Source organism: Tympanuchus pallidicinctus, unplaced genomic scaffold (genome assembly GCF_026119805.1).
Source record: "Tympanuchus pallidicinctus isolate F22 unplaced genomic scaffold, pur_lepc_1.0 scaffold2, whole genome shotgun sequence".
Taxonomy (NCBI): domain Eukaryota; kingdom Metazoa; phylum Chordata; class Aves; order Galliformes; family Phasianidae; genus Tympanuchus; species Tympanuchus pallidicinctus.
Genome location: NW_026294721.1, coordinates 54,839,357 through 54,867,344, shown reverse-complemented (window position 1 = coordinate 54,867,344; position 27,988 = coordinate 54,839,357). Strand labels below are relative to the sequence as shown.

At 43.4% G+C, this 27,988-nt stretch overlaps 1 protein-coding gene across 3 annotated transcripts in view; it reads left to right on the top strand.

The window, feature by feature from the left end:
• CNOT6L (CCR4-NOT transcription complex subunit 6 like) overlaps positions 1-27,988 on the top strand; it is a 34,415-nt gene that overhangs the window by 365 nt on the left and 6,062 nt on the right. The window contains exons 1-11 of one of the 3 annotated variants that reach the window (XM_052681516.1): positions 1,793-1,933; positions 18,034-18,155; positions 18,575-18,761; positions 19,278-19,300; positions 19,809-19,892; positions 20,738-20,806; positions 22,427-22,584; positions 23,294-23,448; positions 24,847-24,998; positions 26,284-26,508; positions 27,522-27,724. In XM_052681516.1, the coding sequence (XP_052537476.1) occupies positions 18,044-18,155; positions 18,575-18,761; positions 19,278-19,300; positions 19,809-19,892; positions 20,738-20,806; positions 22,427-22,584; positions 23,294-23,448; positions 24,847-24,998; positions 26,284-26,508; positions 27,522-27,724 (1,368 nt within the window). In that variant the 5' untranslated portion in view covers positions 1,793-1,933; positions 18,034-18,043. Of the gene's footprint in view, positions 1-1,792; positions 1,934-18,033; positions 18,156-18,574; positions 18,762-19,277; positions 19,364-19,802; positions 19,893-20,737; positions 20,807-22,426; positions 22,585-23,293; positions 23,449-24,846; positions 24,999-26,283; positions 26,509-27,521; positions 27,725-27,988 lie in introns of those variants that run through there. The other 2 variants (XM_052681514.1, XM_052681513.1) reach the window with 2 other exon arrangements.

Here is a 27,988-nt window from a genome sequence, read left to right as displayed (position 1 = left end):
GCTGCTTCTTTCCGGGGGGTTTCACCTGCCGCAGCACCGCGCTCGGGTGCTGGCAGAGGCGAGGACAGGCATGAACGTCCAAGTTTGTGCCAGCAGTCCGGGGGCTTGCTTCGTAAACTTCTCGGTGGAACATGGCGGAGCACGTCCCGCCGTGTGCTGTCCAACCGCCTGAAACCTCAGCCACATTCTGTCCGACCTCCCGGGACCTCGGGGCAAGCAGCTTTGTCAGCCTGCTGCTGAAACTTGGAGGAGACCGAGTGCCCGCTTTTAGGAGCCGCAAGTTGTGTTGATTGGCCACCACTGGGACGGGAGGCCTGTGGCCAAACGCTGTCTGTGGGGAGGGCATTTTGCCCCTGCTGTGCTGAGCCCCCCCATCCCGAGTCAACCTGGAGGGGAGCACCTCATCTTGAGTTGCTCCTAGCGTGTGTAGACATGGCCGATAATGAAAGTAAGGATAACGTAGCTATTTTTAGTGTCTGCCATTCTTTGAGATGTTTTTGCCCCAGTGCAAGTTTTTTAACAAAGAAATACAAAGTGTATTGTGTCCAATAAGAGCGTCATCCCTGTGACGAAAGCCTAGGAGTTCCTAGAAGCAGCATCCACATGTGGAGGGCCAAAGGGCTTTGGCAGGGCTGGAGTGTGGCCTTTACAAACAAAGCACCACTAGCGTTTTCCTCCCTGTCTCTCTGTCCCAAAACGTGATGTGATGGTGAACTTTGTACTGAGAATGCTGTCTATCCACGGGGCAGCCCGCTGGGCCTGGCTGTGCACTGGCAGTACTCCAGACTGACAGAGGCGGCTCTGCATGCACAGGTCCCTGCGTGGCCCCTTCCATTTCCACCGCACCATGCTGCAGGCCAGTGTGTGCCTTATCAAAGCTCTCCAAACTGAGGACTGCAAATGCCTCAAGCTCTCTGTGCCCTGCTGAGGGTAGTGAGACATTACTACTTGGTTGTGTCATTTTGCTCCGGAGTAGATGAGCGGTGTGTGCCGATGACATCGTGCTGCTCCGTAGCTTGCCTGTGTCTGTGCATCACCATATGCGTGGCCCGCAGTACTGTGTTGATTGATCCAAACAGAGTTTATGTTCCAATATCTACTCAGGCGTGAAATCTCCTTGCCCACTGCCTTCAGAGACCATTGGGGATGATAGAAGGCCTGTGACCACCAGGTCGGGCAGAGTGGTGGGAATTCTGCAGCACTGTGCTGCCCGCTAAGCAAACCTCATTAAACACTTTCAGTTTTGTCCTTTTCTCACTACGAAAAGTGAGGAGCTGTAGCACTACGAGTTGCTGAAGTACAAAAGAGAAATTATTCTGTTTTGCCTTTTCTTTCTGCAAGGGCTCTTGCTTTCTAATTTAGTCTGTGAATTTCATTGAAGCATAAAGTACGATGTAAGTGGATGATAGGTACTGCCACATCCTTGGGCTGAGGTTAGGTTTCCTTTGCCCTCAGAAACCGAGATGCTGACATGCCCGTGACAAAGGAGTAGGAATACCCGTTGTCAGACTGCTGGAAAAAGTTTGTTTGGCAGCAGTGTGAAAAACGCGAAACTTTGCAGATTCAATTAGAGCCACTGAGCTTCACACTGGGCCTATATGGCAAACTTCTGCTGGCACAGCTCTGTCTGCGAGCGCTGTGACGAGGTGTGACCCGTGACTGACATAGCTGTGCCAGCAGAAGTCCCTGCTGTAGATGCAGTTATCTGCAGAAGTGCGCTTTTACTGATAGGGCTTGTTTTCGTTTTTAAGGGTGTTTTTCCTTGTAGCGGTGGCGGTGTCATTGCCAGCAAAGCGCAGAACCTTTAGGGTGAGAGGAGTTGGTGTGTCTGGCTCGGAGGGGACACCATCAGCCTGCGCTCTGTGAGGGCAGTTCTCCCCACCCCAGGTATCAGGAGCTCGGGAACGCCTGCAGTAGCAATTCTCTTGCTGAAGTAAGTGGTGTTATGACTGCTCCTTGTTTTCTTTCCTCACAAGGATCTTTGTAAAGCTTCATTTCGGGCGATAAGCTGGTGTTTTTTTTTTTATTGTTTGGATTCTGGCTGTTTTTCCTTACTGGACTTGCTTTTATAAAAAGCAGGGCAGCTTTGCTCTGAGCCTGCCAAGTACAGCAATATTCTGCTCTCACACCAGTCCTGTAGAAATCAGCCAGAACACGATCCCAACGCATCTGCGGACTGTGGAGGTAAAATGAAAGGGAGCCATTGGAGAAAAGTTAATTAATTTGCAGACTGGAGTGAGTCTTTACTTAATTTAAACCTAAAGCATTGCAAAGAAAATCTTGCATTGAGGTAGGTCTCTGCAGCCGCTGTCTTGTTCAGAGTCAGTGTGCACAAATGGGAAGGTGCTTTTTCTTTTCTATTTTTTCTGAGAACATTTTGCTTTCAGTGGTAGCATCGATAATAAGCACAACTCTTGAGCAAATTTCCAGTAACAGAATAGAACTAGTGCTTAGATCAGCCTTATGGAGACTTTTAGGTTGCTGAAGTTTAGAAGGGGGGATACATACAAATAAATAGTTTGCTTTCTGGGAAGAGATCTGTGAGTTCAGAGGGCCTGTGAGGCAGTGGGTGTCACCAGCTCTGCTCCAGGAGCCAGCATCGTGTTGGATGCGTTGTTAGAGAGCATAAGACAGCACTCCAGAGGCCTTTAAAAACTAAGTTAAATACCTCTTATGCATACCTTCTGAATCTAATTCAGGAGGATTTGCTGTGGATTTGCTACTTAAAGCGTTAAATACTAAGCCTCTGCTAATTTTTTTTTAAATTCAGTGCTTCTTTTGACAATGGCCTGTAACAAAGCTTGTGTGCTTGTTAACTGCTTCACTTCCTTCGGTCTCGATGGCTCTTGAACATGCGGCTGCCCTCCTCTGCATTTGTCTGCGTCCCACCAGTGGCGCAGGCCAGGGGAGCGAGCTGCCTGGGTGCTCCTGCCTGAACACAATTGCCTTTGTCAGGTCTTCCCTCTATTCCAGCCAATTGCGTAGAAATTGCGAGTAAGCCTAAGAGCTGTGAGTTCTCCCCCATTTATCAGGTTGTAAATTAACTTGGGTGTCAAAATGTGCAGGCTATTTTGAGAGGCAGCTGCCTCAGCCGAGCTGACTGCGCCGTGTTGGTGCCAGAAGGGGAAGTCCTGCTTTGCTCCCAGCCCTGACACGTGTCAGACCCTGTGCTGAACCAGTTTCCCTTGCTCACCTGGCGGCAAACAGATAAACAGCATGGGAGGCAGAGGCTGCCGGGTGCTGTTAGATCATCACGAGGTACCGTGTAACTTCACCTACTGGGGAAGTCTTTGGCTCTCATGATTTGTCTGCACAGCTTCTGCATCTCATCCGTACTAATAAAAGCAGAGGGTGTTTTAGGACATTTCTGTATCAGATGGCAGCATTTCTGCACCTTAGAAGACTCATGCATCTCAGGTTAATGTCAGTAAACTTCACTCATGTATCTCCCATCTCCCCTGAAAACAAATTAAAAGTTCAGAAGGGACAAAGCCAACTTTTGAGTATCCTGTAGGAGATGGCAGAAAGACTTTGTATGCAGGGGTTTCACTGGGTCCATTTGTGCCTCTTTCAGGAGTGCCTTCGAGTAGACCTCGAGGTGCAGAGGTGGTTGTAGGGTTGTAGCAAAACACACAGCCTAGTTTTTTAAGAAGCTTAGCAGGCTCACAGAAGTGCAGTGTGATGGCACTGTACTGGATGTGACTTGGTTCCTGTTATTTGGGAGATAAGTTATCTTCCAGGTTAGCACTGAAAACAACAACAACAGAAAACCATCTGAGATTATTCTTAAGGAAAAATCAAAAGCATTGGAGGAGAATCTCATCTGAGAAGTTGCTCTGGAATCCTGTTAAGCAGGACTTTTTCAGCCACTTGCACATCTCCAGCAGAGGATCGAGAAGTGATTATGTGGTGTTCAGACACTACTAGGAAGCTTTCCCTCCAGGTTTCAGAAGATGGTCATTGAAAATATGATTAAAGCTAGGCAGAAATGCCTTTTATGATGTTCTCCAATAAACAATTTTTTAACACCTTCCCTTAAAAGGTATAATTGGTTTAGACAAAAATTCCACAAGATTAAGAAAAAGCAGTTACAAACAATTTTAGATGCCACTTGTGCAGTCAGTGGACACAGATTTTGAAGTTAAACAAGATCAGCACCCAAGGCTGAGCAGCAGAACCCCATTTAGCCATTGTATGCCATGCAAACAACTAATTTAACCAAAGCTTGTAACCTGCATATGTACACAGGGAGCAGATAAGGTTGTGTGTTTTCCCTTACTTTGGCATTTCCTGATGTAAATCATTAATGGCATTGTATGATTGCATGGCATTGAAGCTGCTCATGCTTAGCATTTAGCTGAAAGGTTTTATTGTCATTCTGCTTGCCTGTTAGGGAGCTTTATGCGTAATATTTTTCTGGGAAAGGTATATAAAATGAGCCTAAAGGGACTGCAGGACTCTCTTAGCATATTTCCTGGGAAGTGAGGTCTGTGGTGCAGTTGTATGTTTTAAATAAAGTTAACACTGTGTGTACATTGTCTGCAGGCAGATTTCACAGATTTACAGCACTGCAGCGCAGTCATGTTGACAAAAGTGTTCAGACTGCCATAGGCTAGGAGAGGAGTGAAATACTTTTTCCTGTTTTTTGTCAAACTAAACACATTGGGGAACATGAAACACTGCCACTTGGAGCACAGTGTTGTGAGTAGGGCTGGGGGAGAGAGGAAGAGCGGGGATTTTTGCTCATTACTTCTCTGCTGAAAGCTGGATGAGGCTGTCTTACGACATTGATGGTTAAAAGTGGCAGCATCAAAAATAGTCAGCTCGAGCTCAAAACAGTATCTGGCTGGCTTCAATTTGGGTAGGTCCATGGGAACTCTCATGCAGCTTTACTTTTTCCATCAAATTATCTGCCTTGCCTGCAGCCATCAGCAGTGCTTGTTCAAGGGGGAAAGTTGGTGGAGGCGGTGAGGCTGACATGGAAATAAAGATGCCAACCCCACAGAGCGAGCAAACCCTTTCTGAATCCACGCAGTCTTGGCATGGATGGAATTCAGATGGAATTGTAGTCTTCCAGTTCTTTTTTTTTTTACCCATTTGCAACTTGTCAGTTAGACTGTTTTCAGGCCCAAACCACCCAATCCCGCAGTCATCCCTACTGATGAACAGGGAGACTGAGGTGAAGCATGGTTGGTCATTACCCTACCTGAAGAGTAGAGTAAAGCCCATTGTGCCTGCAGCTAGAAGCAGCAGGAATTTTTGCAGCTGGGAAGCCAGAGGCAGCACTCCTGCACAGAGCCCCAGGCCTTCGTCCTTCCTGACATACACACACGCGGAGCTTCCAGAGGCCAATGTGGACAGTGGGAACACTGCCTACATCCCTTCATCCTGGCTGTTAGGTCTTCCACAGACATGACTGTGATTCACAAGCTGTCCCGTTCCTGCTTGTGGCCACTTGTATTGGTGGTCACCTCAGGAAGCGAGCCTGAGAGAGAGCTGTGTTCTGTTTGGTGATGAATGTGCCGCATCTCACAAACAGAAGGGATGCATAGCCTTCACCTTTCGGATCGCAGAACAGAAGAGGGAGCTTCATCCAAGGACATTGTGTATTGGTTTTAAGACATTTTAACAACTCTGGGGACCTGCTTTACTGACAGATCGTTCTGAAAGGGAGTTTTTATGGACAGCTAAGGAAAGTTTTGTGAAAGCTGATAAGTATGCTTTTTGGTTACATTTGAAACCACAACATGTTTGGAGCAGTAACGCCGAGTAACCCCCTCTTCCTTTATTCTTTTGGCTCTTCTCTGATGTCAGGATTTAGCCAATATAATTTTTTTCTGTTCAGCAGATTTTAAAAGTGTGAAGAAAATTACAAAAACATCCACTTTTGGTCAAGCTGTTAATAATAGTCAGGATTTGTAGACTGTGCTTGAGTTTGCTGTTTACCCTCTAGGGCAGATGAATGAATTTATTGGGTAGCTTTTCAGGAATGCTTCCATCTGATGAACTTCTTTGTGACTTCTAATCAAAAATTAGTTTTGCTTTTTTTCCTTCCCAATAAATCAGTGTAAAAGCTCTCTCAAAAGGCACTTACATTACTTTGAGTTCTTAGAGAAGCATGTTGAGGAATACATCCTTCTCCAGATGTCTAGCTATTCTTTTCCCACACAGTACTCACAGGAAAATTGAGGAAGGAGAGAAACAGAAAACTTACTTTGTATGTTTTGCTTGGTATTGTGATCCTGTGTTTTGTAAACAACAGAGTGGAGAGGTCTTGCAGGTTTTCAATTATGTGCAACTGCTCCTGCTTCTGGTGCTTACCATGAAGATTTTTCTCATGGCTGAAAAAGGTATTTGAGAGTTTTCCATGGAAAGGCCCAATTTAAGCACTGTGGAAACATTTCTCTCTTCCACAGAAGCTGGGGAGTTTGCTCTTGGGTGGTGGAGGTGAATGGATATCCAAGACTTGCTTGGCCCACCTACTTTGTGTTGAACTTGAATGAAGTTAACAAGCATTCCGATGGCTCTGGGATGAGAGAGTCTTCCCAAAAGAAATGTCTTTGTCTTTCTTCTCAAGCAGCCTCCACACGTGGGGAATATCTTTTGTCTTTCTGATTGCTCTGGACTTAGAGAGCTGGAGCAGAATTACAGTGCTGGGAGGAAAGTGTCATGTTATCACCTGGTCGTCTGCAGGGAGAAACATGGATAGGAACAGCTGCCAGTGCTGTGAAACTGTGAGTGTTTCTTGGCTTTTTGGAAGAGGTTTGTTTGCTTGCTTCTTGTCAGAGCATGTACTGGTATGCACGACTCAGCTCTTGCACAAATGGCACAGGCTGCTTCTAAACAGAGTTTCCTGCTGATAAAGAATGTGAATGTGAAACTTAAAGCACGATTTTGCAGCACACAAAGGCTGAGCATTTGTCCAAAAACTGTTCTCTTTAGGCTAGAGAGAACAGTCCTCTTGACATTTTGTTAGACTGGAGGAACTGACAAGGAGAGGGAAAGGCCAACCGGGGTAGTGGTGAAAGTAATTCCAGAGAACTGGTGATATGACCTTACTGACTTCCTCTATACCTTTGAAATTCAATTTGTATTTATCCTGTTACATGAATTTACAACTAGCCCTGGAAATGGAAGAGAGCTAGCACAGGATGAATTATCCACCCAGAAGAAATTTCCACTTGTGAACGCCTTTCCTCTAATCCCTTTTTGTTTTGGAAAGTTAAGAAAGCAAAAGGAAAACAGGGCTAGGCAACTTTTCACATGCCAGAATACAGTGGAGTGCCAGGGTTCTGACTGTCACATAGCTCTTGGCTTGCATTTTTTTCCTTCAGACAAATTAGGCCTTGCCACTGGGAGCACTGAAATCTTCAGATACATTTTTTTTACCTGTGCAATGACCCTCATCCTCCTTGTTAAACTAGGGTGAAAGTTGATGAAGGAGGGGTGCTCATCAGGTATAGCAGGAATATTTTGAGTGGATGAGAGAAGCACATATACTAAATATTTAAACCTAGACCGTGCTATAGTATTCCTGAATCTGTTACCTGTCCCTTCCATGTACTTTAGGTGCTTTAGATGCTGCTTCTGCAAAGCAGTGGTGTGTATGCAGTGCAGAGGTGAGTGATGCCTGGTAGGACCGATGTCCTAGGTTGAGCTTCTTTTCTTTAACTCCTTTTAGAGATCATCTTTTTTGCAGTCTTATACAGCAGGCAATGCAACAGTATAATGAGTATTTGGGTGCCCTCACAACTCAGTTTGTTGTCACACTATCAGTGCTATGGCTTGCCCGGTGGCTTGTGTTGCTCTGAATCTATGGTGAAGGACCATGACCAAAATTCAGCATGATGAAGGGATCGTGCAAGGGGGTCTTTCCAGATACAAATTTTTGGCACTTCTTGAATGACTTGCTTGTGTGTTCACATGTTAACCAAGAACAGAAAACTGAGCTGCTTGTAACACTTAGGCAGAAATTGCCAAGGGTATATCCTGATTAGGGAATTAATGCACGTGGAATGAAATACCTTTAGATGGCAGAACAGAGGAACCACCCAAATTTAACTTACCTTTTGGCAGAGGAGTGAGAGGAATTGCTGTTAGCTCTTGGCTGCACCCCTTGCTAGGCAACATGTTCCATGGGGTTCAGGTTCAAACCCATATAGCCATTTCACTTTGATAGACCAGGAGTGAGCATCACAGTGGTCATTCTGGGCTACAGAATTAGCCTTACACTAATTCTGACTCAGAGACCAGCATGCAACAAGTATTGGGCAGCATCTTTACCCACTGGAGATCCCAGCTCTTGTACATCTTGTTGCAGTCAGATTTTGTGGATGCTTATAGCAAGTTAACTTTCAGATGAGTCAAATCTAATATTTTGCTAGATGGGAGTTTCTTGGTCCCAAGAGATATCTTGAGTTACTGTTGGCATGATTTCTCATTTTCCACCATTCTTGAACACAACTAGAAGAGTGTATGTTACTTGTTTACCTTGCTTTTAAAACTAAATTTAGTATTTGGAAATCAAGAATGGTCTAAGTGTGCATAGGAAAGATTCGAAATACTGAATACAGAAGCCAAACTATTTTTTTTACGCTTGAATAATCATGCTTTTTTCTGGCTATCAGGCAAACTTTTTTACTTCTTTAGTTAAAAATGTAAAGTACATTTCTATACACCCTGTAAAGAAACTGGTTTATGCCTAGATACTGCTCTTTTATTTCTCCTTCTCTTTTGGGCATCCTAGCGCAGCATCCTGTGGCTGGGTGAAACCAGATTGCAGTCTGAAAGGGCTACTTTATTCCATCAGTGATTGCAAAACGGTTTCCACTATTGGTTTACTTTTTTTTCTTTTGGCTTTTACTTTTAATCTTGTCTGTTTGACTAGTCCAAATCTACCTGTAGCTGAACAGGGCAGGCCTTGTAACTTTAAAGCTGTTTGAAGCATTCTTTCTGGTGGCAGATTTCCACGTTGTTAATTATTTCTGCAGAGAACAGATTGTGAGAGATAAGCTGGCTGTTACCTTCCTATGGTATAAGGAGAGTAGCTGAAGTGCTGCTGGGCTCTGTTATTTTGTTAATGCTTTGGCAGCCTACCACGTAAAGGTTAAGATAGCATTGTAGCCACGGAAACAATCTCATTTATTCTTTTCTCACAGCTCAAACTTTCTTTGAAGGATGAAAGGTTGTTGATGATTGGACTTGTGTTTTAAAGAAAGGGATAAATGTTTATTGAGCAGATCACTTCAGAGTTGCTGCAGTGGAGTGTGCCAATTAATAATTCTGGTGTAGTTTTGCTCAAAGGACAAATCGATAGCTGACTTCTCTCCAGGTATTGATCCCGAGGAGTTGAATGAGCCAAGGTGTTGGCTCAGGGCAACCTGAAAACAAAGTCTTTATTTCTAAGTGAGTGGTTGAATGAACCGAGGTAGAGGATTAGGTTTGTCAATAGAAGAGTCCCTTCCCAGAGGCTCGGAGGGATGCTAGGAAACTACAGCACTTTAAACTTACTCAGTGCTTAGTTTTCCCATGTCCTTGATCCTCTCAGTGTCACACTGGAACTAAGAACACCTGCTCCAAGTGCATTGCTGCTTTTCTTCTGTGCCCACCACCCAGAACAGCATTCGGTGCTGATGTTTGCCACAGGTCAGGCTGTCACAGCAACTGCTTCCTTCCTGGGCTCTTGATGACTTCAGCCCTTAATCCCTTAAGCCACTCTGTCCTGTATCTCATTAAAAGACCAGCACTCTCCAGGGGATGGGGCAGCACTGCAAGTGGGTCACTGCTTTGTACTGGTGGGGGAGACTCCTGTAAATAACTGTAGTCCCTCTGGGGGCTTCTGGAGAGATTTATTTACTGTTTGTCTGTTGAAACTGTCTTCTTGCCCTGTAACAGATCCAGGCATACATTTCTGGTGAGCACAGCTTTAGTTTTGAGGAGATACCTGCTATGTGTTTGCATGTAAACTGGTGCCTGAGAACTCTGCTTCAAGTTGCAGGTATAAAATGCATCAGCAGACAAAGGCAGGTATTACTGTACAACTGGATGCACATCCTCAAGTAATCATGTCCACAAAGAGAGGTAACAGGCTATTTCTCATAGGGCAGAAACTGTTCTTTGTAAGTTAGAACTGAAACGTTAATACAGAAATTAAAATAACTACCTGGTGCTGTGTAGTACTTCTGTGCAGCGAACAGTTCAGCTGTTGTTGTAAAGGAGGCCGTGACACAGAGGAAAAGGAAGGGTGGAAACCTGCATTTGCTTGTGTCACCTGTGATTTAAGAAAAGCCTGTCTTCTTCATTTAAAGGAGATGAGGGAACAGGGTGTATGTCAGTAGGACAATTAGCATTTCCATCAAGTGCCAGTTGGCTCTGAAATTAATAGAATACTGCTAGCTCCCCCCCTTCCCACTCCTCCATTTGGCTGTTGATGATTTTTTCAGGGTTTGCTGTGACTTCCTCTTGGCTTTGATGCTTTTTACTGAAGCGATCATGTGAAGCCCCCTGGGATCCCATTGCCATTGAAGTTACTGTAGGCTGCGGTGCCCTGGGTACCTCCTGTGTTCTGTGTTCCCTGATGCAGAAGAATTTAGCTGTGCTCAGACTTGGGCTGGGTGTGGAGGCAAATAGCGCTAGGGGATGAGCAGGGGGTGGGAAGCCTTGCAGGATGCAGTTGCTGAACACCATTGCACCTAGCTGTACCTCTCGTTCGGTTGTCTATAGAGGCTCGACGGCCTATGGGCAGCAGACTTACGTGAGCAGAGCCAAGCACTGATGGGCCTGCCAGGCACAGGCAGTTCTGTGCTGGAAGCAAAGCAAGCCGTGTGGCTGGGGTGGTGCAGAGCTGCTAATGAACAAAGAGAGGATTGGCTGTTAAACAGAGCGTGTGAAATTTGAATAGCCTGCTCTTGCTGAGCCTAATCTAAGAACCACATGGAATAAGAACTGAAGCAAGATTTGGACAAATTCCACCGTATTGTTGTTGTGCTGGTTGCTGACACGGCCTTGTCAGCACGCTTTGGGGTTTGCTAGCGGGTGGGTGAGTGCGAGTCCGAAACCCTGGTGGTGTCTGGCAGAGCTGCCACCACCCTGGTGAGGCCTGCAGCACTTCCCAAGCTGTCAGCCCAAGAGAGCAGTTACCCCACCGAGATGCCTGCTGCCAGTTTCAGTGCTGGTGGGTGTCTGAGAGTTCCTGCTGACTTCAAGAGAGGTAACACTGCTAGGCACGGGCAGCAGGCATCCAGTCCCTTCTGCTTCTCAGCACCAAGTCACCTCCTGACAGAGTAAAGCATGGTGGAACAGCTAGTCATCCTCTCAGGATGCATCAGGATGGAGATCTCACAATTTATTCTTCTGCTTGTTTTGCACACTCCCCTTATGTGGGTACAAGATTGTGTCAGCTGTGAGACAAAGCTTCGCTCTGGTCCTTGAAGGTCCTTGAAGAGGAGGCCTTGGTAGCTGTGAGTAAGGCCGAAGGAACGCGCTTCTGAAGCTTGTTTAGTTGAAATATTTTCTATGTCTAGTATCTATCTTGATCATGTAGTGGAGGTTAGAGTTTTGGTGAGATGTTCAGCTCATAATGGCTGTAAGGACATCCTACGAGTTTCAAGTTAAAGAAGTACTGGAGGTAGAAGCAACAAAGATATCTTAACAGTCATGAAGCAAATTTGTTTGCAGATGCATATGACAGATGTGGTCCAAAAAAACATCTGTATTACCTTGCTGGATTTTTCACTACATTAGGATTTGAGAAGAGCAAGCAGATGCAGCTTGCTAACAGCATTTCGCAAGCAAGCTCGTGTCTCACCCCCACTTGGAGCGCAGCTCGTTTAAAAAAAAAGCAACCTTGTGCTGAGGTTTTGTCTATCAGTTACTGTTGGAAGCAAAGTAACTGTTGCTACAGACTTGAAAGACAGAAGAAAATGACCTTAAATGCTGAGGGTTACCAAAGTTCCCTTGGCTTTTTGCTTTTCCACTTTTTCTGCTGTAGAAAAGATTGTTGGTGAGTGGAGGCGCATAGTCCTACTGAGTTAATGTAGAGGAGCCCTTTGTTTTGCAGAGCCAGTGTGCCGTCTCATGAGAAACAATTTCCTTCAGTGAGGGATAGAAAATAAGTACATATTTTTATAGATTTATATAAAGTTGTTTTTCTTTTCAGTTGCTTGTGGACTGCATAGTTTGTTGCTAGCTCCATGGTACTAAGCTTGAATTCTTAGCTGTTCTTACTTAAATTTAATTTTGACTTCAGATTTGCTCTTTTGCCTTGGGATTTTTTCCACTTTTTTGTAAGCTGTCCTCCTGTTGGTAGGACATTTGTGCGTGTTCAAGTAGCCTCTATTTATTTATTTTGATTGTACTTGCAGAGATTGTTTCAAACCTCAGCTTTGGCAAATGGCTAACAGAAAGCTTATTTTTCTTACAATTAAAAACATGGTGAGGTATTTTAATTCGTTTCACCAATAATCTCTATTTCCAATCGGATTGCTTGGAATAAGAAGTTGAAGAGAGTCTGTAGCTGTGCTGACAGACTCACAGCACTCGCTGAACTCTTGATGGAGGTGGCTGAACACGTTCCTGCAGGATTGCACAAGGAGAAAATTCAGATCCAAGTAAAGACTGACACAAGCTCTCCATGCATGTTTTCTTGCTAGTATTTGTACTGGACATATTGATAGACCTTAACATAACACATCTGTACATGGTCTATCAGTTATGTTTTAAACCCTCATACCATTGAGCAATCACCGTAATTTTTTTTTATTTTCACCTCAAAATAAGTCAATTTTTGTCTTTGTGGGTACTGGCTGTACTTTCCCTTCTCCTTAGGGAGATGAAGCTTTTGTCTGACACTCGTATGAAAACGGAGTGAGCTTATTACAGAGCAGCAGCCTTCCTTTATACACTATGCAACCACTTATTCCTGTTTACAAAATACATAGATTAAAAATGGCTCTGCTTTGCAGCTTGTGATCCAGCTTTCCAGTGTTAAATAACGTGTGTCTGTGCGTATATATACACACACATACACACGTACACCCTGGGCTTATCAGCCAGCGAGGTTTTGAATTCTGTTGAGGGATCACCATCTGGAAGTGGACAGTAAGCTGTTCCTGTGCAGAGGAAGGAGGAATGATTCAGGGCTGTCTGCTGGATAGTTTTCAGGATGCTTTGGCAGTTTGACTCATGTATACACGCAGACTGAAAATCACAAAGAATGTCACTCTGCTGGAGGCCAGGTTTTGAGTTGTACCACTGCATCCATGAATGTAGGGCAGCAAGGAGATGAAGTTACAGCTCTCTTCTACTTACTTCTCAATTTCGGCCCTTATTGCATATAGACAATTTATTTATGCATTGAGTTACAAAAGAACGTAAATGGAACAACGTTATAGTAACTGTTAAGAAATGCATCTTTTAAACTCTCCAGGGAAGGGCCTGGTCATTATTTTGGAACAGCACACAGCTCTGGGGGACTTTGACCTATCAAAGTCCTTCTGCGGCTCGGATGCCAAATAATCTGGACAGCTTTATGCAGCATTTCTCTTTCCAGTGAACCTATGTTAATCCTTCTGCGTTACGTGGCATATTTACCTTCGGAGGAAGAGATCTGACTTTATTAAAAATGATACAATGTGTAGGGCTGCCTTCAGCTTCTCTCTTGGGGAAGTCACACTTAGTAATGTATACTGCTACATCTTTCTTATCTCGTGTCCTCTACACCTACTTAACTTGAGAAGATCTCAGACAGATACAGAAGAGCAGTGCTCTTTTTTGTTGTTTCCTCTTATTTTTTTGTTGCCCAAAACATCTCCTGAGAGTAAAAGCCTGCACTGCAATAAAAGCCTGCTTGACACTTCCTTCCTCAACCACACTCTTCACACTCCGCTGTTGTTGCTACGTTATGCTTTCTTTTGTTGTTTTAGTTGATAATCTATGCAGTATGGTCTCAGATCCAGATTTTCTTTATGCACTATTGGGGTCATACTGTTAAAGTTACATTTTTAGTGGAGAGCACTGTTTAATAGCTTCAAAAGTTTCCCAGGGGAATTCTTTGGAAGAAAAGGAGTCAAGGATTTTTTTTTGTCCCTCTTCAAAAGAAAAGAAACTGAGTGCACATGTGCTGCTCGTACCACAGCCCTATTAACTGAGTTTCAGCAAAGGCCTCACTGAACTCACCCACAGCTCAGGCTGACCCAAACCTGTGCTGCTTCCGTCCCACTTTCTCCTTTTGTTAACACTGGTGCTCATCCAATTTGGGGGTTAAATGATACAAGGAACTTGGTCGTGCTCCCTGAAGGCTGAGCAAAAATAGATTAGGATTTTTTGGTACTGGTTTAGTTCCAGGACAAGCAGAGAGGGAGATGGGAACCAGCGGAGCTGGGATCCCAGGCAGAATTCATCTTTGCTTCCAAAAAAATACATGCAGTGGCTTTCAAGTCTAGCTTCATGTTGCTACTATGCCGAAGAAACAAGCGTGTTTGATTTAGGTTTGTTTTCCCTTTTCCGTAACTGTGGAAATCACATCGATCCTCGTTTGACTCACAACTATTTCAAAATAACATTACAGTGACTAACATCTGAAAAATGTGCGTGGCATTTGACTCGCAGTTCAGGGCTCATTTCATTGGAGGGCCTCCGACTGCCACAAATTGCTTTAAATTGGCAGAGCTCTTCTCATAACAAGCAATATTTCGACATAATTGAATTGAGTTCCCTTCCCAAGAGGAAGCAGTACTCCCAAAGCTTTCTGGAGATGTCACCCCATCAGTGGTCACTTCCTGGCCCACAGGCAGGTATGGTTGCTCACGGGGTGACTCAGCCAGCCTTGCCGTGAAGGCCCTGGTACGTTTGTTCGACTTCTGCCTGGTGGAGAGGAGTGGATCTGTAGGAGTACTTTAGAGAGCTTATAAACTGGAGGGAGACTGACTTTTTACTTGGGTAGATAGTGACAGGACAAGGGAAAATGGTTTTTAACTAAAAGAGGGAAGATTTAGGTTAGATGTTAGGAGGAAAACTCCTTACTCGGAGGATGGTGATGCACAGGCACAGGCTGCCCAGAGAAGCTCTGGATGTCCAATTCCTATGTATGATCAAGCCAGGCTGGAAGGAGCCCCGAGCAGCCCCATGTGGTGGGTGGCAGCTCTGCCCATAGTAGTGGAATGGGAACTGGATGGGCTTCGAGGTCCCTTCTAACTCAAGCCAGTCTGTGACCCAGCAGTGGGGCTGCCAGCCCTGTTCTGCACTGCAGCAGAGCTGCTTGGCAGCTGGGGCAGCCCCCAAGCTGCTTGCAGGCTGTGATTCAGTGCTTATGACAGCAAGGTCCCACAGCTGGACCCAGCCTGCCCAAGCTGCCGGCCATCTGTGTCTGGCTAGCGATGAAACGGCAAGCGAACAATTCATTCAATACAAGTCATTCCCTGCTTGCCTTTTTAACTGGCAAGGTGCCTTGAAATTCGTAGGAAGCAGCCGCGTCCAAACCTTTGGCCAGCAGCGTGCGGCAGGGTGGGTGGGGGTATTCCATGTGCAGATAGTGAGATTTCAATCTCTCCTGGTCTGCTATTGCTGTAACATTATGCTGAAGCAAATGGGAATGCAAAAGCCAGGTAAGCACAGCCCATATCATAGGGCATTCACTCAAGTGCTGTTTAGAAGCAAAGTTTGTGATGCTGTGGCTGTCCCTGGGCCAGATGTGGGAAAAGTAGGGTTTGGTTTCAGAGACGACAGACTAGGAAGCAGAATGAGGATCCGCCCTGGTTCAATTCAAATACTTGATGATTAAGTCTTAAAGTTCCCAAAAGTTCTCTCCTACCATAAGCCCTTAATCCTTTGTTAGCATTCCACTTGATTTTCACCGCATAGCCTTTCAGTTCCCTCCGTTATAATCCACACTGTGCCTTATGGATGAAATACATGCTGCCAGGTGATGAAATTTCATTTTCTGTTAAAGGGTCACTGTGGGTAATCCTGTGACAGTGACAGGACAGTGTTACCCACTGTAAAACCAGCTGGCTGCTTTTTGGCATGGATGGATTTGCTCTCTTTGTGCAGTGCCTGAATCGTTAGGGCTGTGGTCCTGCTCTGGGCTTATATCGTGTAAAATCCCTTTGTGAGGCCAGGGGCTTCTGCATGTCCATGTGTTTAACAGTGAAAATAAATCCTGTGAACATGAGCACTGGAAATTTAGGACTACCAAAGCACAGCCTGTACCTGCGGCTGTGTTGGGCAGTGCTGCTCCTGATTTTGGGATTTAAGCCTTTCAGGTCTGATCCTAATCTGTTTCATTCATCTCCCCGAATTGCATTGCTACAGCCGAGCAGTGCGAGCAAAGAATCCTCTTACGCCACAGCTCTCGTTGCCATCTGACTTCACCTGTAAATAGCAAGCTGCTATGATTAGCACCATGCCTCGTGTCTGTCCCTGGAAACAGGCAGTCTGAATTCAGCATGGATGGGATTCCCTTGCATGGTCATTGGGGAGCAAGAACGCAGGCCTTTAACTGGGACTGCTCAAGAAAGGCAGCTCTTCTGTCTCTGTGAGATCTCTACTGGTTCAAAAAACAGCAGTGGCTTTAAGCTTAGCTCACAAAGGAGATGTGTGGTTTTCAAAGAATCACAGAATGGTTTGGTTGGAAGGGACCTGAAAGCCCACCCAGACCCTACATTGTGCTGTAGGCAGGGCTGCCCCACAGCTCAACTGCCCAGGGTCCCGTCCCGCCTGGCCTGGAGCGCACCCAGGGATGGGGCAGCAAACACAGCTTCTCTGGGCAGCTGTGCCAGTGCCTCACGGCCCTCCAAGAAAAGGATTTCTTCCCAATGCATAACCTGAATCTGCCCTCTGTTAGTTTTAAAACATTCCACCTTCTTCTGTCTCTATCTGCCTGTGTAAAAAGTCAGTCCCCCTCCTGTTCATAAGCTCGGATTTTTGTGTTTGGGCACAAAATGAGCTGAAAAAAACTTGGATGAGTTTCCTCAAATTCTTCTTGGGTTTCTGCCTTGTCAGTTCAGCAAACCAAACCAGTTACAGTTATTTTAAGTTATTCACAGCTATTGGAACCCATTGTAAAAGAGACATGTATGAGGAAAAAATGCATTCTGGAGACCAGCTGCTTTGGATTTGTGTAAAATTGAGGTTTGTGTATTTTGTGTGCCTGGGGAAGAAGAGCAGGGGATCAGGACAGAATCCAGCTAATCTTGTGCTTTTAAATGAAACAACTCCTTTCCCCCTAAGAATTCTTAGCGCAATGATCTGATGAGGTATGGAGGGGAACCTCTCTGTGTCATTCATAAAGTGCACAGCTTTTGATTTCTTCTGCCGAGAATCTGGAAAGTGAGATCACTGGATGTGTGCGTGAAGGGTCACCCTGTAGGCACGAGTACCTGGACAGCTCAGATTTTGGATTGGGCTGAAGCCCCATTTGTATAATTGAGAAAGGGAATTTTACCCAAACTTATTTGGGATCTCCCTGGCCAGTGGGAGTAAAAAGGTCTTGATTGATACTGAGCTTGGAAAAGCATAGAGCAGAAAAGCTAGGTGGTTAATGGAAAAAATAAGAGCTAATTCCCCTTTTCTGTAAGTGGATGGAAAAGGAGGACTTTGCATGTTGAAAATTATTGCTGTAAAAACAAAGTTGTTGTTTCCTGTGAAAATGAGGTGAGGGAGAAGTCTGCTCAAATGGATGAGTGGAATGCCATCACCTTGTCTACACGTTCTGCACACAGCAAGTAACTCAGTGATGATGTAGGTCATGCTTTGGTCTGGGATATGAACTAAAAATCCAGAAATTCTGCATTGGAGAGGTACAAGGGAGCACTGCAGAAAACCAAACTTAGTGGGGAAAAGGCCTTTTTCCTTTACAAAGTCCATATTCTGCATTGGTCTGAGCACCTGCTAAGCTCCATGCCCTGGACAGTTGGGCTGGCATCGATGTAATATTTGTTGTACATGAACACCAGGCTGTCCCGGAGAGTGTGAAAATGCTGGAAATAACAAAATGTTGCTAAGTGACAGGCGGTCATGGTTGTCATTGTCTTTCAGACTAACAGTGATGCCAAAGGAAAAATATGATCCTCCCGATCCTCGCCGAATTTACACCATCATGTCAGCAGAAGAGGTAGCCAATGGGAAGAAGTCTCACTGGGCTGAATTAGAGATCTCGGGTGAGTTGGTTTGGGTTTGAATTTTAGTTTGGTAGTGTTTTTGAATTTAAGAGCTTCACAGCCCAAGAGCTGCAACAGCCACTCTCAGGTAGAGGATCCTGCAGTGAGAACACTTTTTCTACATTGAGAAGAAGAGTTAATTAACTTACCAGATTGCCTTCAAGCTTTCATGTGAAACACAAACCGAGGCTGGATGTGAGGTCTTAGCAGCACGTTGATGTCCCAGACCTCTATCTCTGTCTCTGCCCTCTTAACCAGGAGGGTCAGGGAATTGTTTAAGAGCTGCTTGTGGATGAGATGCATGCATATATCTTCTGCACGTTTCATTGAAGTAGCGGGGTATTCTCATGTCCCACATGGTTTGTTTGTAATGCTTAGAGGAAGTAAAGCTGACTGAGGGGCTTGGTTTTCTTTTTTAGGTAGAGTGCGGAGCTTAAGTACGTCGCTTTGGTCACTGACGCACTTGACTGCTCTACACCTCAATGACAATAATCTTACTCGCATTCCACCTGATATTGCCAAGCTTCATAATCTGGTTTACCTGGATCTGTCATCCAACAAACTCAGAAGTTTACCAGCAGAACTAGGAAACATGGTGTCTCTCAGGTAAGAGAAAGCACTTGGGTTAAATTTCAAAAAAAAAAGTCTGCCTTCTGAGGTTAGGACTGAGCTTTTTTTACTTGGATTAATTCTTGTTTACTACCTCTATTCTTGGATTTAAAACCTGAGAAAAATCAAGGTTGATACAAATGTTCAATTCTAACAATTACTTCTGGTTTTATAATTCTGTTTTTCTGATCTCTGCAGATACCTATCCATAAGTTGGGTAGCATTCTGCTCTGAAACATTCTCACTTTGAGGCTTTGTGATTGCCCACTGTTTAAGTAGTGTCTGATTTTATTTTGCTGGTTATTGTAAGATTGGTGCTTTTTTGCGCTCTTTTGTTCTGTGTCGTTTTGTTTTCCTGATGTATTTCAGTTGTGCTTCAAAGATTTGCATGGCTTTGCATAACACAAAAAAATTCAGGGTGAAAAGTGCCATCTTCAAAGATGAGCAGCATCATGCTTTAAGAGTTTTCTTCTGAAGTGACACTCATCAACAGCATTTTTTGCATTGTTGCAGGGAATTGCTTTTAAATAACAATCTATTACGGGTTTTGCCTTATGAACTTGGACGGCTCTTCCAGCTACAAACCCTAGGTTTGAAAGGTGAGTGAGTTCTTCACAGCTAAATATTTCTCAGAGTACTCTTGACTTACTGAGGGAGTTGGGCTCAGAAGCTTTGTGCATTACCTCAACATTTTCTTACAGTTTCAGACATTAAGCAGCAATGAGTAACCAGTTTGGAAAATAACACTTTTTTTAACGGTATTAAGCTGCATTATGAACCTATTTTACATCTGTAAGTGCACAGACAAACCCCATAACTTACCCTGTTTATTGATTGGGGGGAATCAAAAGAAAAAAAGTCTTGTGTGCCAGCTATTTCTATAGCATCTGTTACCACGGTACTCAAGAGTTACAAGCTAAGCAATCTAAATACCTTCTGGGTCAATTTGTCTGCTCTCATTATGGGAGATTTTCTTTTATTGGAAAGCCTCAGGAAAGTCAAGCAGCTAATCACCCAGTTGTTCTGTGTTGTTGGCAGGCAATCCTTTATCACAAGATATTCTCAGCCTCTACCAAGATCCAGATGGAACTCGAAAGCTACTGAACTACATGCTTGACAATCTAGCAGGTGACAGACCTACAAATCTTGATTGACAGAAATGGTTTAAAAGCATGCATGTCTGACAGTATTTGCCACTAATGCAAGAAAGTGAACCACAGAGAGAAGAGCATTTTCTAACTGCTGTTGTGTTTTTGTCGAGCAGTTCTAGTCACACACACACACAAAGGAAGAGGTTCATGTATACTATATAAGCTTTTCACAGGTTACCCAGCCAGTTGTTCTCACTGCAGTTTGAAACCCTTCAGTTACCACAGAGTCTTCCTTGCTAAAGCCATTTCAATACTTTCCGCTTGAAATTATAATGCAAACTAAAGCAGAATGTCAAACTTAGAAATCTGATTCTGATTAAGAATATCCAGTACCTGCGTCATGGTTCTGTAACTGAGTTTTCAGTTTTGCCACTTGATCTCTCATGTGGTAAAACAGCACAAACTTCTGCCTCTGCTCTAAGTTTCCACAGATGGAATTTTAAATGGTCTTGGGGTCAGCTCACAGCTGAGCTTTACAGTGTTGTACAAAACAGCCGTGGTTTGAGGTGTCACATATTATGCCAAATCATAGCAATCTCCAGCTTTGTAAATGGAGAGTATACACTGCAGGAACGTTGGATGAACGGCAGAGTTCTCTGAGAGAGGAGTATAGGATGTCTGAATCACTATAAGATTTACCCCTTCTTCCTCAACAGTATTTTCAAGGTGCATGTGTATATCCTTGTCTCCCATGGAGCTTAAAAAGGCATGGGGAATTGGTGTTGCAGAGTACAGTATGGGACGTTATTGTTCATTCATCTGTTTGATTTAGAATTTGCAGCTGAGTTCATAGTTATTTCTTTGTGTTGCTTTTATTTTTAGTTCATCCAGAGCAGCTGCCTCCAAGGCCATGGATTACTTTGAAAGAACGAGACCAAATTCTGCCCTCAGGTAATACTGTGCTTCTTTTCCCTGTGTTCAAGCAGTGATGTGCTGAAGAACTTTTCTTTGGCTTTTTTTTCCAAAGTGGTCTTCCGACTTACATGGATCAGATGTAAAACAGCAATTTGTGTTAGTTCGTATTAAATAATTAACACGTGTCTGTGCTGCAAATACCATTTTTGTAATTCAGATGGAACACTGGTCATTTCTTCTTTGTGTTAGGCTTTTTTGTATTATTTAATTTCCTGGCCACCCATGTCCAAGCAAAAGAATAAGCAAAAGAATATTTTTTTTTTGAAGTCTTTTCACAGAACTAGCAGAAACTGTAAAATACCTGCATACAGATGCCATATCCTAGCATAGGCAGACGAGGGTGAAACTTGGACAAGTCCGTCTGCAAGAGAAGAAACAGAAGAAGTGGCACTGAAGTTAGTGTAATGCCCTCTATTGTTGATTTTGATGAAGTTCATGAGGCAACTTCAGCCTACAAATCCAAGGCCTCTTCCCCTGAAGTCCTGAATGTAACCCTCAAGAAGCATCCAAGAGCTTTTGTAAAGAACAAAAATGCTACTATTGTTGTAGCAGAAGATCAGATTAATAGTCAGCAAGGGCGATGTGGAAGTCCTCTGGATTTTTTTTTTCCATTTTAGAAGCCCAAACTTCACTCAGTAGTGTGCTAGGGACGGTGACACTGTAGTTAAGATCATCTGTCCCTTTTTTAAAGAACAACAAATCAGAAAAAAAAACAGTAAGAAAGGGGAGAGGTACCAAAAGTCTTGCAAGGCACCACTACATTCAGTTCTGCATTTTCATTTTAAATTCCTTAACAAGTCAGGATCTTACTGCAGTTTTTAATCCAACTTCCTTAGCACAAACACAGTTTAGAAGCTGCTAGACAGCACTGCATCAGCTGAATGAGCTGCAGGATATTTCATGGTAAAAACTGCAGTAAGCCAATTGGTTGTGAATGGCATGAAAACTGAGCAGCAATCTTACTTGAATACAAGTAGAAAAAATACAGCTGTGAGGCAACCTCACAGTAAAACCTCACTTGTTTTTCTGCAAGGATGAGCAGTCTTGTTGAAAAATTAAAGAGAGTTGAGAATTTTGTACGTGAAAGAAATGTGTTTCAGTTTGAACTATCAGCTGCACGCTGACTTCTCTCTTTTCTTCTTTAATGTCACCAAATAATATATAAAGTGCTTGCTCATTCATTACTTCATTTCTCTTTCTCTTCCTTGCCCTCACCCAGTGCAGAAATGGCTGCTCCTTTCCATCTCCAACTCCCAGATCTGGAGATGGTTCCTAATTGTTGCCTTCCTTCATTCCCAAAAGAAATAAAGATTTAAGTGCAAAACGGGATTGCGTTGCTTTGCTACGTGTATTAAGCAGTCTCATTTTGGTAATAATGCTGATTATTTTTAGGAAGAGTTTAGCCTTATGTGATAACTGCTGGCTCAGCAGGTCCTTTGTTAGTCCTGTTAATGTAACTCTCAGTGCAATAAGCTCACGTGCATTCAGTAGGCCCTCCAGAATAAACTGTACAAGATTGAGTGTTTTCACTCTGCAAGTTCAGCATTTGCTGCCTTCAGAGATTGGTAATATTTCCTTTTCTTTGTTTCTTTCTAGCTTCATTCACAGTTATGTGTTACAATGTGTTGTGTGATAAATACGCCACCCGGCAGCTCTATGGCTACTGCCCATCCTGGGCACTGAATTGGGAGTACAGAAAAAAGGGAATCATGGAAGAAATCGTCAACTGCGATGCAGATATCATTAGTCTACAGGTAACTGGAAAATTATTTTTCTTTATAAACAGAAAATGCCGCTGTTCCTGCTTGATACAGAAGTTAGCATCTCAAAAATAATCTCACTAGAAAACAAGGGAACTGGCACATCAAAGTAAAATATAGATTGTTATTGGTACACGTATACCGTTGTTACGAAAAATCCATTGTCAGTGTTCAGAGCAGTTGAGTACTTCTGCCTTTAAACTGATACTGTGGTTTCTAAGCAAGGTTTGTATGAGTAAAAATCATGCACAAGAAGAGAATATTTATCTCAGTGCAGAAACCTCAAGAGAATACTCATGGAGATGAAAAGTTACTACAAAGAAAATGTGTTGCTACAGAACAAGGAGAGAGCCTGCTGTGATAGAGCTCTCAAGGTTAAATATTAACTGCTGCTGATACCTGTCATCCTGCACAAAGTTTTAATCTAGGACAGTACCCACACACAGATGTCAAAAGCAGCAGAGTAATCTGTTGCTCTTTAAAGTACACCTGTCACTTTCCCTTTCAAGGGGATATCAGGATATCCAGGAATGCAAATCTGATTCCATCAGGCCATTAGTCAAAGAAGTGACATGACTTGGACAAACAAGAAGCTTTTGGCTTTGGTGAGGGCTTCTGATTGCAAACCAAGACAAGCAATAGCTGTCACCCTGGAAGGGTTTACTTGACTTTGTTAGCCTGAAGTATTTGTGTTCGATTTTAGGAAGTGGAAACGGAGCAATACTTCACTCTTTTTCTGCCAGCCTTGAAAGAACGAGGATACGATGGATTCTTTTCTCCGAAGTCACGTGCCAAAATCATGTCTGAGCAGGAGAAAAAGCATGTGGATGGTTGTGCAATATTCTTCAAAACTGAAAAGTAAGCAGCAGCTCTTCTTAAGTACATCAAAAGTAGTTTAATTTAGGTCTCAAAGTCTCTTTCTCTCAGTGGGCATCAATGACAAAATTACTGTGCTATAAAACAGAAGATAAAGTTCAGTACCAAGAATGATCCTCCTTCTCCTTTTGCTGCCCTGACTGTTTGCAGCAGGCCTTCACTTTTTTTTTTTTCACGCTGTGAACAAAGCTACAACTTGAGGAACATGAAAGCTGGAGGGAAGGCAGTATGAGTGAAAACATACATGCTTCATGTGTGTATTTCTTGGCTGATATAATAAATCCTCACCTTCTTTACAAATTCTGCCTTGCTCAACAAGTCTCACCCCTCTAAGATTGATGTTTAAAGGATTTTTAATCTGGCTTAATCTTCTGGTATTAGAAGATGTATTGCTGCCACAGGCTCACTGAATACTCTGCTGTAACGTGGTCACATTATTGAACACCTGCTCTGTAAAGTTACACTACACTAAAAGCATCAAACAATTGGGAAGGCAAGAGAGGTGATGGCATTCACACTATTCACACTTCTTTTTTGTGTGAACTGCTCATGGAGCCAACCTCTGTTGTACCACATGGGCATCCTTCTGAATATTCCCTCAGAACAGATGTCAGTAATTAGAATGGAAGCTTCACAAAGCCTTAGCTCTCTTTCAAAGCTTTCATTGTTTCCAGAAACAAAAATATCCCATGTTTAAAATGAGATGAACTGGCTTTGAATAGAGGATGTCAGTGAAAACCAGCAACTGATGTCTTTAAACCTTGATACTGAGGAAGGGTATATAGCAAACTGCTTGTTATATTTTGGCTCTCACAGTAGGAAAAACAGAAGATATCTGTTTGTTAGCTAATAACTGTTCTACTTGAATCAATATTATTATTTTCTTAGAGGACAGAAACAAAGAAAATTCCTTTCAACAGATAGCTTTCACTTTGTCCTGAAGCGAGGCACTTTGAAGCATCCTAAGTTTGGAAGGGAACTGATGGTGATGGCTGGAGGTTAGAAGGAAGCTCTTTTTTAATAATACATTTGCCCATAGCAAAAAGAAGCCTTTAATTATCAATTTTTTGCCTAGAACACTCCATAGTCAGTGCAGTAACCTCTGTACATTGCCTTGAACAGTCCTCTCAGAATGTGGCATGGAAACAAGTAGACATTTCCTGAACCTCAGATATCTCATCTTCCAGAACAGTACTTCACTTGCCAGACAGGCAGCCCTTACTTGGCTGGAGGAATAATTCTTAGAATTGTTTCTGCTTTAGGAAATGACAGAACAAAAGGAACATGCCTTATCCTGTCTTGTAAGCTTTGTCCTTGGATGTGGTCTTCCACGCAGCTGTTTGTCACACATGTTCAATGTGATTCTGTTTGTTTAATCAGATTTTCACTGGTGCAGAAGCATACAGTGGAGTTCAACCAGGTGGCAATGGCTAACTCTGAAGGTTCAGAAGCTATGTTAAATAGAGTGATGACAAAAGACAACATCGGAGTTGCTGTGGTGTTAGAAGTGCACAAAGAATTATTTGGAGCAAGTAAGTATGAGCATGGTTATCTCATAGACTGACTCTGAGCTTCACCTGAAGGCATGACCTACTCCTTAGGTGAAGCATCTCTGTGTAATATTATTGCCATTGGCTAAGGTCACCAAATAATTGCAAACAAGCAAACACTGTTGGCTGTGCTAATTTGAGAAAGGGTGGCCTATTGGTGACTAAGACAGGACACAGGTGACTTGATTTCCTGTCCTAGTTGCGCTTTCATCCAGATGCCCAGCATTCAGCTTTCTCCTTTCAAGCTTTTGTCTTTGTTTAGTTAGAATACAAAATTCTGCTTGACAAGTAAGGTTTTTTCAAGGCCACTGTGTTTGCATGCCTACACTCTTACCAGTAGTTGTTGCTACTGCTCAACTTTTATCTTCCAGTCTCTTTTTTTTTCCCCCTTGACTGAATTCTTCCATCCTCCCCTAGTGATTACACAACAGTACTGAGGTTCTGATAAGGAAGAGTGATATTATCAGGTACCTTTTGATGCCACTTGATTGACTGGCTGTCATACTTTTGTTATGTTTGATCAGATGCAGAAGGCAATTTCAGGATACTTAGAATTGCCATCCTGCTCTGTCTGTATGCCTGCTTTTTGATCACTGGTTTCCAATACATACTTTCCAAAGGAACAGGATGTCCAGATTGCAAGACAGCAAGAAGCTGCCTGTAACTTTATGCCACACTTTTCAGAGTATTGTTTCTCAGATAAATAGTAGCAGCAGCTGTAGTATTTTCAAACAACTAGGTTAATGCTGCATTTATTTTAGCAGGTTTGGGTTTTTCCCAAGGGAACAATTTTCCACACTGTGGCAGCTAAGAATCAGGAAACTCTGTTGTGGTGTAAACGTTGAGTAGACATGCGTGGTTTAAAAGTCAAGTGATAACCACCTTCACTGTGAAATTCATAAAGCTCCTTAGTGACTGCACATTGGGAAATGTTATTGAGAAAGTCTGTCCTAGAGATGTGGAAATGAAGAGAAAAGGAGAACATTCAGAGGATGCTAAGAAAAGCAGTGAAGCAGTAGAGAGGAATGCAACTGTAATTCTGTTAGATCATGTTGATTATGTATTTCCTGTGAGGAGTTTTGGTGAAGTAGTGTGAAGTAACAATGGTTCAAGTAACACTTTTTTCTCAGCAGTGAAAGTATATCCATTTCCTGGTGTGTGGCCCTTCGAGTTCTTCGGTATTTACACCCTGATAGTAATGGGAGAGAAGTCTGCTGTGTTCACACTGTCAGCCTTGTCACTGAAAAAAGTGTATTTCTCTGTCTAGGTATTAAATCTCTTCATGTGGACAAACAGCTGCTCATTGTGGCTAATGCCCACATGCACTGGGACCCTGAATACTCAGATGTGAAACTCATTCAGACTATGATGTTTGTGTCAGAACTGAAAAATATCCTTGAGAAAGCCTCAAGCAGGCCTGGTAGCCCAATAGCAGATCCTAATTCTATTCCCCTGGTGCTTTGTGCGGATCTTAACTCGTTGCCTGATTCAGGTAAGGCTGATCACTGTGTCTTAATTTTCAACTTAACCTTTTTAGATTCCCTTTTTCCTACTGAGGAACACTGGGTACCCTCAGTACTGCCCTGGGTAGGTGTATAATGAAAGAATATTAGGCTGTTATAATCACAAAATAAACAAGAGAATTAGACAAAGTAGACTATGATAACAGAAGAGAATAAATGGAAGGCTTACCCTTATGCTGGGCTCACCACAAAACACCGGCAGAGGCAATCTCCAGAAGAAATCCTTCCCTACTGGTAGCCAGCTCTTAAATCGGTCTAGGAGGGGTGCAGCCAGGTGAATTGCCTTCAGCTGTGCTCCTCTGGCTGACTCATGGCTTGCCTCAGGGGATCAATCAGAGGTTCAGGCCCTGACTCAGCAGTTCCTGTGCAGTAGGTGTTGTGGAAAGCTTTCTTACTAACAATTGTTTTCCAAAACTTGAATGAAGAAAATGCAGGTCCCCAGCTGTGTAGCTTGCTTTTCGTGATCTGTTGTACTATCTAGAGAAGTTAGTCGTGCCACAAATGATGCATAAAGAAGCACAAATAGATCTTAAATTCTTAAATAAAAACCAATGCCTTGAGCAGCCATAATAAGCAGAATGAACATGCGTTCATGACATAATGTGAAAATTTCCTACAGAGGTGCATTTGCTTTAGTAATTATCACTTTTGATATTGTAATAACAGCAGTATGTATGAAAGCTGCCTCCCTGGCACCCCTTGTGTCACATACACGTTGCAATACACGTACTTTGATTTTACTGTAATCCCAAAAGAACTGTAGCAGCAGTGATGGAGCACCTGTTTTCTGTGGCTGCCTGTCAGAAAGGTGTAAATGCATCAGATGTGGGCAAGATCGCTGTGCTGATTGATGCTTAAATGGAAAGCTCTTTTTTTCCTGATTTTACACGGTCTCTCGTTGATGTTTCCATTAATTCCAAGGTCAAAATTTCATAATCTTGTATGTTAAAGCAACTGCCTAAATCCTTTCCTTTGCAAACAGGTGTAGTGGAATACTTAAGCAATGGCATAGTAGCTGACAACCACAAGGACTTCAAGGAGTTGCGTTACAATGAGTGTCTCATGAACTTCAGCGGCAGTGGAAAGAACGGGGCTTCTGAAGGAAGAATTACGCATGGCTTCCAACTCAAGAGCGCCTATGAAAACAACTTGATGCCTTACACCAATTACACTTTTGATTTCAAAGTAAGCAGTGATTTTTCTGAAATGGCAGACATTGACCTGGTCTCTCCAGGATGTTGTCTTAATTTTCTGACCATTTCTCTCTGTTCCTGTAAGTGATTCATCACTGGCTCCTACACTTGCTGGACACCTTCCTACCACCCTAAAGTCCTTGATTTGCTGGTGTTTGTAAGCTTCTGACCTGGCTCTGGTCAGAGACTTATTGAAAATGGACGCAGCACTTTGAGTGCAAAGTAGCGTGCACATCAGTTACCCTGGTGGCAGTGC